We start from the raw sequence: 17,649 nt of genomic DNA, 5'->3' as shown, positions 1-17,649 counted from the left end.
TTCAACTTTGTACTACAAACAATTACAAATACTTTTCTACTGTGTTATAAACTGGATAAGTGCTGTTGTCTTTCTACTGTTAATGTCTAGCAGATATATTAGCAAGTTCTTACTGGCTTTTTGCTCTAGGATTCAGTAAAAGCACCTAACTTTTTGCTTTATGAATTGCACAGTTACAGCAAGCTTCTAGTGTATTGCCATTTGGTTAAGTTTTATTTTTTGTCTCTGCTTCTAATCTCTAATATATATATATATATATATATATATATATATATATATATATATCTTAGCATGTTTCTTCTGGCTTCAGCTGGAGGGTTCCATTATAGTACATGATTTTATGTATTCAGAACAGCACATTTACTGGTTAGTCTAGTCATTATTAATAACATGTGACAGTTCTGCTTGTTTAAAGAGTTAAAATTCAAGCTGCTTATTCTAAAGTGCATAAGTGTTACATTTGCAGATGGTGCAGCGGTAGCATTGTCGCCTTATAGCAAAAGTTTCTCTGGTTTGATTCTCAGCTGGGGTGCCTTTTGTGCGGAGCCTGCATGTCCTCCTTGCATTTGTGTGTATTTCATCCAGATGTTCTAGTTTCCTCCCACGTTACAAAGACATGCATCTGGAGCATTTCTCCCCGGGCCTCAGCTGAAAATTCGCTTTGTTCCAAGTCAGACTTTCCCAGTTAACAAATGTTAAATAAATAAATATATGTTGTGGAGTTTGGATTTTGGAGTTTGCATAATCTCCCTGTGTCTCTGTGGGGTTCCCTCCAACCTCTGAAAAACATGCTGAGTTTTTCCATCTCAAACTCACCAATGAATGGAGCTGTGGGCAGCAACACAGACTCTACATATGCCCTATAGGGGGAAGAATTATACAGACCAAGCACTTTTGGGCATCTACTGTGGTGCGCAGTATCCTCAAAATAGGAGAACATGGATCACAGACTACATACCGTGGCAAGGCTGGCCACTCAGTGGTGTAAAATATGGCTTTAGGTGATTAGGTCATGCTGACTAATGTCGCCAACATAGGCATGGGTAGTTACTGGTGACAAGTGGATTGAGGACCCGGCCTACTCTGACCTACGTCAGGGACCCATGCTAATGGTGGGAGGGGTTTATGTGCCCCTATTTGCCAGTGTGCGCCTGCCATAAAGACCAGCAGCCTTGGGTCAATAAGCTACTGGCCAGCCGGTGTCTAGTTGCCCAGCCTGGGTTACCTGGGATAGCTCTGTTGAGCGAAAGCTGGACATAAAACCAATTGACCTGCCAAACATGAACTGAGAATTGCTACACTTATTGTAGGTTAACTGACAGGACACAGCTTGGAAGTAGATGACATGATGATATGGAGGAGGCTGGACAGTATATATGTCCAAGAAACAAGATGGAAGGGCAGTGCAACAAAGCCACTTGGCTTGGGATACAGAGTCTACTACTTAGGAGGGGGACAGGCTAGAAATGGTGTGAGAATTGAGGTGAGAGACAGGCTTCAGAAAGCAATGAGAGATATCATCATAATTAGTGACAGACTCATGGCTATCAGACTTCATCTTAATTTTTTGTTCGTCTTTCGGCTTTTCCCGGTTAGGGGTCGTAACAGCTGAACACCAGTCCGCTAATGATTGGCAGTTGATTTTTATGGTGCCGAGGTGCCAACCCGATGCCCAACCTTCAACGAAGGCACACCCATTCACGCATGTCTTTCGAACGCCACTCGACCGCGGGGAGGACATGCAGACTCCACACAGAAGGAGCTCCAGCTGAGAATCAAACGGGGGAACCTCTTGCTGTAATAATAGGGCAATATGCATAATGTCAATCTATGCCCCACAGCAGGGTTTTGATAGTGAGGAAAATAGTGCATCCAGACAGCAGTTGCAGGACCTACTAGATAAAGCAGGACAACATGAAGTGGTATTGATAATGTGTGACTTGAATGCACATATTGGGACAGATAGAACAGTATATGAGGACTGCCTGAGCCCATATGGTTCGGGCAACAGGAATAAAGAAGAAGACATTCTAGACTTCTGTCTAACAAATGGCTTGATAGTAGCCAACACATGGTTCAGAAAGAGAGACAGTCACAAGATAACATACAAGAGTAGCCAACATGCAACTCAGGTAGACTTCCTCCTAGTAAGGAAAAGGCACTGGGTAGAATCCATGATTGCAAAGTCATCCCCAGTGAAACAGTCGGCCCACAGCATAAACCACTGGTTGCCACAATCAGCTACAAGCAGTGGACAGAGAAGGCTCTAAGGACAACAGAGACCAGGCTGAAGATCTGGAAATTAACTGGAGAGAATGTACAGCAGTTCAAAGAATTATTCAGGCCTCTGCTTGACTCTGAAGAAGCCAGTTTACTGGTGAAAGCGCTTAGTCTGAGAGGTTGTTTGGAATAAATTCTTCGTGATTCAGTGCTTGTGCTTTTTTTCACCATACACAGTGGTTGGAATTCATTCAATTCTTAGTTTGAACCCGTATTGGTTTTATTTGGTGCGTCTTTTAAGCACCTAAACTAACACATTAGGAATTTCATCTAGAACAACTGGGAAAGAACTACTGCGTAATGCCCCAAATCCTGATTTATTTTACTAAGTTACATCTAGTAGTCTCATAATTACCTCACTTGGTGTTGTGTATTTAAACAACTGCAGTGATATGGGCTATGATCTTTTCAGTAACCAGAACAATGTCAGTAAATGGATAAAAGATAATTAAACAAGGATCCTTTGCTTATATATGCTCACAAGATGCACCTTACAAATATACCTGACAACCGGTACAGGTAAACAAAGAGAGTGAACCAGCATTTAGAGAATGATTCAAATGTAAAATGAAAGATTATAGATTAATGAAGCTATGTTTCAAATAATCACGTTAATATAAAACAAAAACACTAGTACACTATGATGAATATTTTTTCTTAGCACATCCCTAAATTGCACCTACAAAAAAATGTAATGAATTGTGTTTTTCTTTTCAATAAAAATATAATCTATCCAGGACAGCTTATAATCATAAAACATTGCATTTTAACTATACATTTAACCTAAGTACAACCTGCCTAACAAATTGCCTCAGATGGTTGTTTTTAGCCCTTCAGGAGTTCAAGGGAGAATCAGATAGAAAAGTTACAAACAAAAAATGTGCAAACAACAGCAATTCTCTGCAACATGATGTAAACACAGCCAAACCGTTGCTTCAATTCACTGCTTTCAATATCACAGTCTCACTCACACACGCACACACACACACACACACACACACACACACACACACACACACACACACACACACACACACACACACACACACACACACACACACACTTTCCTTACTTACTGAGACTTCTTTCTGGCCTGACTCCTTGCTACCGTTCACCGATAATGTTCCCCAACAAATATAACATAATAATCCATTACAAAAAAGAGTGCTGCCGTTTGCCAAAAATCCCGCTCGAATTTGCGCAGCCGGAAATGTGTGCATGATGTGAGCTCCTTGAGCTCAGTTCTGACAGGCTGGTAGCCCTGATGGAGCTGATGTCATCGCGCACGTGATGACGTCAGCTCAAACAGTGCGGAAATTCAAAACATTGAAAAAAACAAAAGAAAAAATGGAAATGAATGGTTGCCACTCGGGAATCATAGCACCCCTTCATTTGGACCCCAAAACTCAGTAAAAAATGAGTAATTCGGTATGGTTGGGAGGTATGACCCCCCCCCCATACAGCTATCTTCCCCTACCATAGATCTCCTTCACAAAACTCACATGATTGCAACCACTCCCATACACACATACACAACACCACTCTCTTCAACTTTCAACCAGTTTCCATAACTCTCATAAAGAATTTTTTACAGAAACTAAAACCTTGTTCATCCTCAGCCGACAACCTTCCCCCAGAATACCTAAATCTAGCTACAGATGCAAAAGCATACACAATCAACATTCTTATTTAAAGCTCAATTGCAGAATCCCGTGTCCCTAACTTATGGAAAATGGTGCATATTATCCCCTTACATAACATATGTAATTCCACTGACATTACAAATTTCCATCCTATAGCCATCCTATCTCTCCTCTCTAAAATCCTTGAAAGATGTATACGTCAACAGTTTCTCAATTATCTCTTACAAAATAACCTAATCACCATTACACAACATGGATTTCAGCCGGTCCACAGCATCTCCATTGCATTACTGTCATTTACAGACACTGTCATTAAAGCTCAAAACTCCAATAAACTTGTATCTGCAGTATTTCTAGATCTATCAAAAAACACTGTCATGGTCTGTCACACCAAACTTCTTAATCAAATTTCTACCCTAGGTCTATCATCTCCCTCTATTCAATGTTTCACTAGCTACCTTGTCAACAGGAAACAGGCTGTAAAATGGAAAGCGTCCATCTCTACATATTTGCCTACTTCCATAGTAGTCCTACAAGGATCCATCAATGGCACTTTACTACTTAATATTTTTATCAATAATCTACATTCATCATCTTGTGAAGACTCCTTGACTGTTCTGCTCTTCAGATACCTCAACTCATTTCCAGGAAATCACTCAAGAAGCTATCATTACCATAGAAACCTGACTTACAAGATCACAACTCTTACCGAACCCCCCCAAAAAATAAACGCCTCCTCTTTACCTCAAAAACCCATACCCATAACAAAGCATCTTTCAGAATCTTTTCAGGCAAATGACACTGAAATTGAATTAACTCACCATACCAAACTATTAGGAGTCATAATAGGTGATAATCTTAAATTTGACCTCCACATTCAAAGCAGTATCAAGAAAATGCATCAAAAAACTAGGCATGCTATTCAGAAACAAACATTTTCTGAGCACACCCACAAAAATTACTTCTGCCTTCCCTACTCTATGGAGCCACAATTCTATCCAATTCACAATCATCCATGAAAAACAAACCTGAAAGCTGTAACAACAAAATTGCCAAGTTTGCTGTTAATTCATTCTCCTTTACCCATCACTGTAAATCTCTGCATACCAGTAGCTGGCTTGACCTCCCCCTACACCTCTCCTACATTCAACACAAACCATTAGCATTAGCCTGCCTATCTCTACCCCTTTAATCAACATATATTTCCTGAAAGAGAGCTCTCAGATCAGAAGGCAAACAGCTTCTCACCATAAATAAACCAAATAAATCCTCTTGACAAAACCTATGTTCATACTCGGAAGCAAAAAATGGAACTCCCCACCCCTAACCACTAGAACTATTTCTAAGCTACTCACCTTTAAGTGCTCCCTAAAAGAATACTTTACAAAATCATGGACCTGCTCTTGTGCCAGTCCTGGCTAAACTTACTCTCTATAATTCACACACCCCCTTCAACCTATGTCAAACCTCACAACCCTCTCTGGGTCTATATTAGAACACCGAACAGTCAAAATGTCGAGTGTTCTAATACCGAACCCTAGCAATCGAAAAAAAAAAACATCAAACATTCGGAACAGTGATGTTTTTCCTAGGAAAAAAAATTTGCTGTTCCAAAACACATACACACAACACAAGCACACCAAACAAACAGCAATCCACACACATACACCTAAACTCTTACACCTTACCCTACACTAAACTATACATACACCACTAACTATCCACTTACCTTAACCCGAACCCTAACCCTAAGGTCCGTCACTATCGCACAGTCACCTCACCCGCACCCTAACCCTAAGTCACCTAACCTGCCCAAATCCACACGTCCACACAATCGCACACTTACTTGACCCGCACCCTAACCCTAACTCACCTAACCCGCCCTAACCCACACGTCCACACAATCGCACACTTACCTGAACCCGACCCGTAACTTTCCACCAGAGCGCTGAAAATACCGAAGCAACAGAAATGGACAACCAAATTCTTTCCCTAGGAAAGAATTTGGCTTCCTGTTACTTCGATATTTTCAGCTTTCGCTGAAAATGGGCTGATATTAGAACACTCAACATTTCAAATGTTCGGTTGTCTAATATAGACTCCCCCCCTTCCAGACTCCTACTCATTCCTTTATTTTGTTTTTCTCACTACCTTACCTTATCCACTTCATCGATGCAGACCTTTCCTCTACCTTTTTCTTTCCTCCCTACTTACCTAAGCTAAGACACCCTACTCTGCACTTTTCTTATAATATACTTTTCTCTCCATCCTTCTTTCTTGTACAATCATAATATGAACACCATCTTTCATACCAAGACCTTCAATTTCCTGTTACCATCTGTAATCATGTAATCTCTACCATTTCTTTTAAATATCTTATTAGAATTGTCTCAGGTCTTATTTATTGCATACTAATCTATGTAACAAATAATACAACTAATGAATTTTTCCTCACATATTTTCTCCAACTTATGCTATTGTTTTCATTGCACTCTACTATGAAACATATGTTATATGTTTTTCTCATTACAACATTTTTCACTCCTGTGTTTTGTAGTGTAATATGACACTCGACACTGCAATTTAAAACATCTGTAACTGATTTTTGAAAGAATGTGGAGCTTTTCTCCCTGGGCCTCCGCTGAAAATAGGCACTTAAAATTTATTTATTGAAGTTTGATGACCGGGGAAGTCCACTAGGCCAAGAAGAGCCTGTTTTCAGTGGAGGCCCAGGGATAAAAGCTCCACAAAAATTGCAAGTTACATTTTACGTTACAAAAGGACATAGTTCATACAGCTAATTAAACATTTACAGATAAGCTCAATGAAATTTGTAATTGGCTTGACACAATGTTACAAAAATGAAAGACATAATTCAATACAGAAGTTTCAACAATTACATAAAGTGAATATTTTTGTTATAAACTCAATTGTAGGTTTAACATTTCAAAATATATAGCTACTAGCCATTAGTAGATTAGGAAAATATGCAAGGAGAGGGTAACAGTATATTTGAGATAGTACAATAGATATTTTCGGTCCTGCATATGTTACAGTAGATATTAGAGAGAAAATTAGTTTTTGGTAGGGAAGGGATTGTTTTGGGTGGGATGAAGTAATAGTAGAGGTAGTTGGATGAGTCAGTGCAAGGTGGAATGGGTGGGTTTAAGTTGGAGTGTGGTAAAGGCATTCCCATTTGGAAGAAAGTTCAGAGGGTAGCTGAGATTTGAAGTTTGTATGGTTAGGTAGGTTGCGTAGGTGTGTTGGGAGAGAGTTCTACTGTTTAGCTAAGGAGTGGGACAGCAGTAGATGGCCAGGAGGTCGTACAGGTTTGTGGACCTGAAGGAGATTTTGGTTTTTGGATCTGAATGAGCGGTTAGGAATGTAAGGTTTTAAGGAAGTAGCGAGAACTGGGCAGTTGGCAGGTTTAAAGATGAGCTTGTGGGCAATGGTGAGTTGTAGGTAACTGAGGTAGTTGGCTAGTTCAAGCCAGTTGAGGGTGAGGAGGGAGTAGCAGTGGTGGGATGAGCTTTTTGAATTGGTTGTAAATTTGGAGATCTTGTGGTAGCAGGATTCAGGTTTGGTCCGAAGGCCAAGATGGAGATTGATGACAAGAGGGGCACCATACATAAGGGAGGGGAGTAGGAAGGTGGATGCAAGAGTTTGATGGGTAGAGGGGCTTAGGAAGCAGTTGTGACTATAGAGGAGGCCTAACTTTTAGTGGGTTTTCTTGATTGCGGAGCAGATGTGGGTGTCAAATTTTAGATCTTCATCAATAATGATACCAAGAAGCTTGGTGTTGGGAACAATTTCAAGGAGGGTGCTGTTTTGGCGCTGTATGGTGAATATGGATTTGTCAAAGGAGTTTTTGGTAGGCGACAAAAACATCAGTTTGGTTTTATTTGCATTTAATGCCAGATGGTTAGACTGCATCCAGGTTTCTGTTTTGGAGATGGCTAGTTGGGTTTTTGCCAGGAGCTCGAAGGGGGCGAAGGCTGACCAGATGATTGTTGAGTCATCTGCATATTGGATGATAGATGAGTCTGGGGTGGATTGGTGAAAGTTGTTAATGAATAGGTTGAAGTGAACAGGGCCAAGAACAGAACCTTGTGGGACACCTGTGGGTGTGGGAAGGAAGGGGGAGGTTGAAGTTTTCCATGGGACAGCTTGTTGGTGATTGGACATGTAGCTGGAAAACCAGGTGATGGTGGTGGGAGAGAGGTGTAGGGTGGAGAGTTGGTATATAAGCAGGGTGTGTGAGATGGTGTCAAAGGCCTTTGACAGATCTAGGAATAATGTGGATGCAAACTTGCCTGAGTTGAGTTCGAGGTTTATGATTTCAAGAAAGGAAAGAAGGACAGTCATGGTGCTGTGGCCAGTGCAGAAGCCATGTTGGGTAGGGGATAAGAGATTGTTTAGTGTTAGGTGTGCCATGAGTTGTGCTTATATTGTTTTCTCTAGTATTTTATAGGATCATAGGTTCATAGGTAGATACTGGGCTATCTGCCCGAAGGCATATATTAGCCCAGCCACATTGTACGGTATTCACCGCCCCTTTGGTTAGTTCTCTAGGCCCTTGATCTGGCAGTTAGTACCTTTCGCCCCTATCTAGTAGAGCTGTTGGTATGATCCCTGGTGTGAACTTTCTGTTACCCATCCACTCGTCAAGGTTCCTCTTGAAGATTGATAGTGAGGGGCTCTGTCTTATGTAGATTGGGACCTTGTTCCATAGCAAGGGAAGTCTTTGCAAAGGGACTCTATCCATCCAGCATGTTCTATTCATTGTTGTGCTGAGGTTTATATCCCTAGAGCGTGTAGCTTGAGTCGATTTGGTTTTGCTAACATGGAGCATGTTCATCAGTTCTGGGTTGGACATGGCTCTGTATGTTAGACAGAGATCGCCTCTGAGAAGGTGGTATGCAACAGAGAAAAGCCTTAGTTTTTTCAATCATGCTGCATAGGGCAACTGTTTGAGGCCAGTAATCCTCTTAGTGATGTACCTCTGTGGTCTCTTCAGCTGCTGGAGATGCCTAGCCAGGTACATTCCAATTGGTGCATTGTACTCAATAATGGGTCTGGTGAGGGAAGAGTAGAGGGGAACCACTACATCCTTAGATCTTGATGCGAACCCTTTTGTGATCAGATGGGTCACAGAGAAGGATTTTCTAACCACCTTGGCAACATGGTTATCAAAGGAAAGCTGACTATTTACTTGGGTCCCTAGATCCCTTATTACTACTTCAGATTTCAGGGGGTTACCTCCTATGTGGTAGTTCGTGGGTACTCTGTTTTTTCCAAAGGGGATTACTACGCATTTTTTAGCATTTAGCTTGAGATCATGGCTTTGACATCATGAATCAGTCTCGTTAAGGCCCTTCTGGAGGATATCCATGTTGGCCGGAGACTCTAGTATAGCACCCAGTTTGCAGTCATTCGCAAACTTGGTCAGCCACAGCCCATCAGTGCTTGCCTGTACTTCTGAGAAGTATATGCCAAACAGGAGGGGCCCCAGGACAGAGCTCTAAGGCACACCGCTCGTTACTGGTCTGGATTCGGACATAGATCCCGCTATTCTTACTTTGTGGGATCTGTCTGAGAGCCAGTTTGAGATCCATCTTGTGACTTAAGGGAGAAAGAGGGGAAATTATGGCAATAGGCCTGAAGGTGGTGGTATCAGTATTTTTGCCACCTTTGTGGAGGGGGATGATGTAAGCATGGCGCCAGATAGAAGGAACGTATGATTCTTGTATGGATCATAATAGAATAAAATAAATAAACAAAAACAAGTATACTAGGGCTGCCAGTTACAAGGCACAGCTAATGTGATTTAAGCTGAGATAAGTCAAGGAGACATTTTTCAACCGGCTGTAGCACTTAGCAGATGTGTGGCAGTGAAAAAAAATACTTGTATTCTCTAGTGCTTTTTCATTAAAACCTTTTTTATTAGTTAACTCTTGTTAGCCAAGTGTAGTTTTGTAGAAGAATTCAGTAAACTGCTCCATATCCATGGGATTAATCAGCCAAGAAACACAGATCTGATATTAAGCCATATTGTTTGTTACAAAGCCTAGTACATTAGTAGTTTAAATAAAATATAAAGGTTGTAGTGTAATATTAAAAGTGCACAGAGTGAAACTTGGTAATACAAGCTTTTAGAGGACATTCAGTGTGTTGTCTGTCATCAAACATTTTCTACTGGATTACATTATTCTTCTGAGGTATCTAACCTGTCTCTAAGCAATGTTCTCACCTGTTCATAACTAACTGGTCCAGACAAGAAGTAAACATATATTGGAAATCAAATCATACACTCCATAATAATAATATTCTTCAACTCATTAAGCGCATCTAACAAAGAAAATAAATATTCATCTGTGGGAAAAATGGATTCATAATGGGAATGCAAAAACTCATCATAATGGATCCACAGGGGTTTAGATTCAACAGTCTCTTGTTTCTCTGATATGTATACTACTTTGGAATTGCAAACCTGATATACTTGTATTCATGTTTTTTACTAAGGTTCAAAATTAATCATTCCATGCAAAGCTTTTATTGGATTCCATAATGAGTCCATTGTCCAAATGTGGTGGATGGCTAATGAAAATTTTATTGAGGATTTTGTTGATGATGGCAGAATCGAAGAAGGAGAACCAAGGTAATGTTATAAAAGCTTTAGAAAGTTGTCTTAACTTTGCTCTCAAAGCATTAATAAAGCCATCCAGCTTGCAATGTTTCAAGACATATTTCAAGACATTATCTATCTATCTATCTATCTATCTATCTATCTATCTATCTATCTATCTATCTATCTACCTATCTCTCTATCTGTCATTTATAGAGAGAGACATATAGCTATATAAATAATTACCCGTGCACACACACACACACACACACACACACACACACACACACACACACACACACACACACACACACACACACACACACACACACACACACACACACACACACACACACACACACACACACACACACACACACACCCTGAGGATGTGAGTATTGATCAGATATTACTACACACCTAGGGTATTATGAGGCATGAGCCCGAATAGTTTTGCATTTCCTGGGCATTCAGTAATATTTGTAGCATGCACATCTCAAGTGGTATCTCAACACCTACTATTCTTTTTTGCCTGCTTGAATATTTACTTTTATAGTTAATAGTTTATTATTAAATGTTTTGTAATGTGTTTTCATGTGAATATCTCTCCCACCAATTTTGCCAAAGTGTTTGATGTACAGGCTTAGAATATTTTACCCATGTGAAATGCTTGTATGAAGTTTTCAAGGTAGTCATTTTAGGGACCTTCTGTATGCCACTGCGCAACTCCATTTGTACTTGTCATACCATGTTTATTTTTGAAAATTATACTTTGGATACATTTTGCAAAAATTCAGTATCATAGTTCAATTAGTGATGATCTTTATATAACAAGTTGAGAATTTGAGCTCAAAATATTAAATTTTGGAAGAGTTATGGGTATTTGCTGAAAATAATGTTAAAATACTCTTTTTATCAGATTCCGTTTTGGGTATCTGATTGTTGTGCAGTGCTATAACTATGTGTAATTTTGGTATGAAGATTTCTTGGTAGTCATTTTAGGCATACTTCTGAGAAACTGTTTTGTGGCATTATACAATTCTATTTGTAATCATCATTTATGTATTTATTTGTTTTCATTTTTTGACTAGGGAATTCTGACTGCGAGTAGAACCCATTATCAGTGGAGACAAAGGGAGAAAGGCTTCATTAATACAATACCATATAAAATACAATGTAAATTACCACATAAAATGATATACTATAATATACTGAATAGGCTCATATTACATAAAAGTAAAATAAATAAAAACATACATTGACAGCAATGCAATCACACTATTATGTTGAAGTGGATCATATATTATTTACAAACATTAATAGTGGAACAGCTGTATACATGGATCTGCATGCCTAAACATATAAACCCTTGGTTTAAAATGGAATTTAGACATGTTACTCAGAATGCATTAGGGAATTGTACCCACTAGGGGTAGTGTAGAAGGAGAAAGTTATAGGTAAAACAATATTAGTTGTGGACTGTAGTGTCAGGAAGCCATCGACCAGAGATACAGCAGTGCTTACAAGAGACTTACATTATATACATTTTATTTACAATTCAGACTTTACTGTTTATTACTAAGACCCAACTGTTTGGGATATGAAAAAATGTGGGAATGTAAGGAAGAGGTTAGTTTATGTTAGAGTTAGCTCTGTGAGGAGCAAGAGCAAAGCCAGGAGACCCACCAATGGTCTTTTAGTTCATCTTTGAAACTAGACGTGTTATTACTGAGTCTTAATATTAGAGATAGTGAGTTAAATAGTTTGAGGATGTAAATGGAATAAACGGCTTCCTCAGATAAGTTATTAGCTTTGTGAGTGGATAGTTTGGCTTTCTTTATTGATGGCCCCCAGCAGGTAGGCAGGATTGGATGATATTTTTTAGCTTGGGACATCTGTTGGATTTATGTATAAGGTTGAGGTCCACAAGATGTTGTTAGTAGCTGTGGTGATAAGGTAGTTTTAACCAGCTAAGTCTTTTTGAGGACATCATTTATGATGGTATTAAATTTCAGGGATCCTATGCTTGATCCTTGAGGTACCCCAATAGTGAATGGAAGAAAGTTAGACCTGATTGCCATTTTACAGCTTGGTACCCAGTGATTAAATAGCTATTAAAGCACTGGCAGCTGAAGTGTGAGATACCTGTATATTGTAGTCATTGGAGCAGTTTGTCATGTAAGACAGTGTCAAAAACATTTGAAAGATCCATAAATAGTGAGAAAAGCACTTTGCCATTATTTCTGTTAAGGCTAGTGGTATTGACAAAGTATAAGAGGGAAGTTGTTGTGCATTGATTTGATCTAAATTCAGGATTTTTTTTATCTGTGATATGTGGGAGCAACTGAGTATGAATGCATTTTCTGAGATTTTTGGGAGAGAAAGAAAGATAGCAATTGGCATGTAGTCTGATAGCTCTACAAAGTCCCCCCCTTAATGTAATGGAAGTATGTATGATTATTTCCAAATACCTTGAATGTAATTTTCTTGAACTGACCTGTTAGTAATATACATACTTAGTTGACTACTGCATCTATAATGATTTTAATGTATTCTTCTGAGAGGTTATCTAAGATTAGGGTTGTGGGTTTTAATTCAAGTAAACATTTTTTATTGTGGATGCAGATTCTGGTCTTAGAGTGGAAACATTATTGAAGATGTCAGTGTGCTAACAGCTAGGAGGTTAATATTGCTGTTAATTTTAATGAGTTGTTTGAAGTGAGTATTGAAGCTGGAGGCAATAGCTTCTGTGGGAAGGTTGTTGGTTTGTCTTGGTTGCTTGGCTCTGCTACAGAGTAGAAGCTTATACATGGAGGCTTTGGGCTGTTTTGTTAGAGTTTTGGAAAGTAAGGTAATATTTTTTGGCTGCAGTGACTTTACTATTACTGAGTTTATGGATTTGCATGAATGTCTTGTGGCTCTGTTATGTTTTACGTTTTGTCCAGGATATCCAGTTTTATTACTTTTTTTGATTGTTTGTTATTAGTGTAAGCCATGGTGCAGGTTTAGCCTTTACTCATTTTTCTTTTGGGGTCATTTTATTGAGTACAATGAGAAAGATCTGATTGAATTCCAGTGTTGCATTACCAATGGTAGGTATTTAATGTGATCCATTTACCTAATTGAAGGGTAGATGAGAATGTTTATCAAATGTGGTGGTGTTGCAAACTATTTTATTGTGGTGTTGTTTTGGAATATATATAGGCATAAGTTAACTGAATCAAGACACAAAAACACTCCACCTGACAACTAGAATGTAGCCAGGATGTGACCAAGAAGTGCACCACCTCCTCGAAAAATACAATTTTATTGCGGACACAGAGACACAAAAAAATAAAAATGTATACACAAGCTAGAATGGTTAAGTGCTTTCAATCACTATGTGAGCTAATCAGAACAATATCTGTCAGCTGTGAAGATGGTTAAATTACAAAAACTGGCACCAAAAGTCAGCTGTTGCACCTTACTTAAAGCTACATTCCCTTTTATAACAATCCTTTATAGGTTTCCATTTTCGTTAAAGAACCAAAAAAATACCAAAAATATTTATCTTGTAGATTACAATTAAAAACTCCTTTAAAAAATTAATGTAGTTTTTAAAATAGTTTTTAAAATGTTTTTTAAAATATACTATAGAACGTGATTGACATACATGCCTCAGACACTAGTACTTCACCTCTAGTGGCTGCTAAACTAAATATGAAACTTTTGTACTAATGTACTTTTAGGTTTTAATCTAACATTCATGGTCTCATTCACTTTCACTTCATTACTCACTGATTTATTTGTACTAGACTTGTTATTAAAAAATATAGCTAGATTGATTTTCCTTATATACTTTTTTATCTCGCATAAGCAGTCCACTAAATTGAAACGTGGGGTAGGAATATATTTCATGCCCTTGGCTAGTAAATCAAAATGGCTACTAGTTATATCTAAACTAGAAAAGTTGTATATATTAAAATTGTCACATGTAAAAATGTTATCCTTTATTAAAATTTCTTTGGTCTTACTTTTGGATAAACTGGATTTTTCTAATACCAATTCTGATTCTCCACCCATTGTCCGTTGTTGTTCCTTCCGTATCTTGACTGCTGTTTCTGATTTGGATTCCAATGGGGTTGACGGATAGTAGACATGAACATATAGTCAATAAATAATAATTTTTTTGAATAAATAATTTTTTGAATAATGAATTAAAAAATTGCATTACACATATATCATAATATTATAAAAGTTTTTAAAGGATAGGAATACAACATTTTGCTATTTATGAGATGTTTTATATTAGGAATGTTTTATTAACATGTAATTATTCATTTTTATTATTTTTTTCATGTTATTTCATATTTAGTTTAGCAGCCACTAGAGGTGAAGTACCAGTGTCTGAGGCATGTATGTCAATCACATTCTATAGTATATTTTAATAACCATTTTAAAAACTATTTTAAAAACTACTTTAATTATTTTAAAGGAGTTTTTAATTGTAATCTACAAGATAAATATTTTTGGTATATTTTTGGTTCTTTAGCGAAAATGGAAACCTATAAAGGATTGCTATAAAAGGGAATGTAGCTTTAAGTAAGGTGCAACAGCTGACTTTTGGCACCACTTTTTGTAATTTAACCATATTCACAGCTGACAGATATTGTTCTGATGAAGCTCACATAGTGAGTGAAAGCGCTTAACCATTCTAGCTTGTGTATACATTTTTATTTTTTTTGTGTCTCTGTGTCTGCAATAAAATTGTATTTTTCGAGGAGGTGGTGCACTTCTTGGTCACGTCCTGGCTACATTCTATATATATATATATATATATATATATATATATATATATATATATATATATATATATATATAGGCATAAGTTGATAGAGGGTCACTGAGAGTGTCAGTAGATGCAATTTTACTAGTATGGGTTAGAATCTTATCTGTTATTGAGGAATTGTTTAACTTATTATACCCGATGAGTGCAGTGATAAGTTGTGTGAAGCAATATACATTTATTGAGTATTGAGATGTGTTCAGGGTGATTGAATTCCAGTCCATGTCAAAGTCACCTAAGGTAATTGTTTTCTGGAGGATGCTAGCAAATACCCAACAGAGTATAGATTGAACTGTAGGGATGTTATTGTCTCAGGGAATATATAGAGTAATAAAGTAGATGTGTTTATGGTTGTTCAATCTGAGAAAAAGATAATTAGTTCATCATTACTGAACTGGGGAGTGGTATGTTGGGTGGACCTAAGATGAAGTGTATTAGGGTAGAAATGACTACCCCACTAACTTTTTTACCTTTCCAATCAGTGAGTAGTGTACTGGAGCATGGAAAAAGCAATTCCTCAACTCTGATTTCTAATTTTAGTCAAATTTCAGTTATGGAGTTTTCTGGGGACTGTTGAGAAATCCATGCATGTTTGTTTGTGACTTTATTGTGCATACTTAGACTGAAACTGAGACTTTTTAGAGGAAGTTTAGAGTATAATTTGGAACATGAGCAGACTAATTTATTTCTTGTACCAACGTTAGGAGGAATGTCTCAGCATAGAAGTATAGTGCACGACAGGATGTGAGTGATAGATAAACATTTCTATTTGGCTACTGGTAGTATGGGTAATTTGGGTTGTCAGTGATGTAGTTTTAGGTAGATAACCTTAAAAAGGTGAATATCAGTGTAGTTATATTTAGTAGGGGAAACTGCTACTGTATAGTCATAGGTGTCTTGTGTAAATGTAAAGGAGTAGGTAGGTAAGTGGAGGTTCAGTACGAGAGACAGAAGTGGGGTAGTAATTCGCAGATTTACGAGAATTATGTGATTAGGAATAGCTGCATATTATAAGGCAACAGGAGTAAATAGGAAGTGGGTGTGGTTTGTAATGTGTCTCTGGGAGTGGCTGGTGAATTGGGGGAGGGAGACGAAAATAGTTGGCTAGACCTCCACTGTTATCAGGAGTCAGTCTGTCAGAAACTCTGACTTACTGACCTAATGATTCAAATCAGGTATGTAAAGAAACACTTGATATATCACAAAAATATTTAAACAACAAATTGTAAATGTGCAGTAATAAATGTTGCTTTCCTCAAAATTAATGTAACATAGGAATTCCAGCATATGCAGGGTCCAATATCCAGTGGTCCAATGTGGCTAAACTCAGTAAATGTAAATTGTCAGTAGGAGTGGGGGGAGAATAGGAGGTAACAGAACACTTGTACCTTGTAACTGAGAAGCAGAGGTTAACAAATGTTTCTTTATAAAGAGAAATGAAAACAGTTCAACAGAATGCATCAGGTAAATGTGCTTGTGTCTGCATTCTTTAGTACATTATGTCATTTGCCTGCAGGTCTTCCTAGAGATGGGGTTTTTCATTCAGCTGTACAGCACAGCAGTTGAAAATTGAGGTGTGAGTTTATGTTTGAACAAGTGTGTGTGTGAGAGAGTGACTGGAAGGGGAATTCCACTGACTGTATGAGCATTAGGTTAATACACAGTGTGCAGATCGGCAATGACATCCACGTCCTGATAGTAACTGCGATTCAGGAAACACCCAAATTAGCCAATCATGTGGTCTTATCTTGTCATGGCTGGCATGCTCCTGAATCACAAATCCGTATGTCCTGCTTGAAGGGCCTTTCTGGCATTTATTTTTTTGCAGAGTGAGGCAAGCTCAATCCCTTTGGACTTACACATACCATGTTCACAATTGCACCAACTCAGAAAAGGGAAAAATATCACAAAACAATGGAATCCCACTACTTGCTCATACTTAGAAATTGTACCAGAAGTGATTTCTCACTGGAAAAAGTGATTGTAATTCCCTACACCGACACTATTTATTAACTGCAACCCTTATACAATAACAAACATAATGAAAAAATATCTAGAACTACAATACACAGTTTGCAAAAATCACCTAATTAATTTGTTATAAATCAGCCTGAAAATACAACTAAAACTTGCATGTGACTGATTCCTAAACATTCTCTAAACTCCTTAGCTCCCTCTAGGAAGATCAGAGTAAAATCAAATCATGCTCCCTGGCTCTCCAAAGAGACTAGGTCCCTTATGAAACAAAGAGATTATGCTTAGAAAACCTGGACTAA

General features: G+C 38.1%; 1 protein-coding gene across 1 annotated transcript in view; it reads left to right on the top strand.

Moving 5' to 3' along the window:
* LOC122801535 (interleukin-1 receptor type 2-like) overlaps positions 1-17,649 on the top strand; it is a 311,639-nt gene that overhangs the window by 199,287 nt on the left and 94,703 nt on the right. The window contains exon 7 of the mRNA XM_044070956.1: positions 10,446-10,581. Within this exon, the coding sequence (XP_043926891.1) occupies positions 10,446-10,581 (136 nt within the window). The remainder of the gene's footprint in view (positions 1-10,445; positions 10,582-17,649) is intronic.

Source organism: Protopterus annectens, chromosome 5.part0, assembly GCF_019279795.1.
Source record: "Protopterus annectens isolate FY-2018-M chromosome 5.part0, PAN1.0, whole genome shotgun sequence".
Lineage (NCBI taxonomy): Eukaryota > Metazoa > Chordata > Ceratodontiformes > Protopteridae > Protopterus > Protopterus annectens.
The sequence above is the reverse complement of the archived record's forward strand: the minus strand, read 5'-3'. Positions and strand labels throughout refer to the sequence as shown.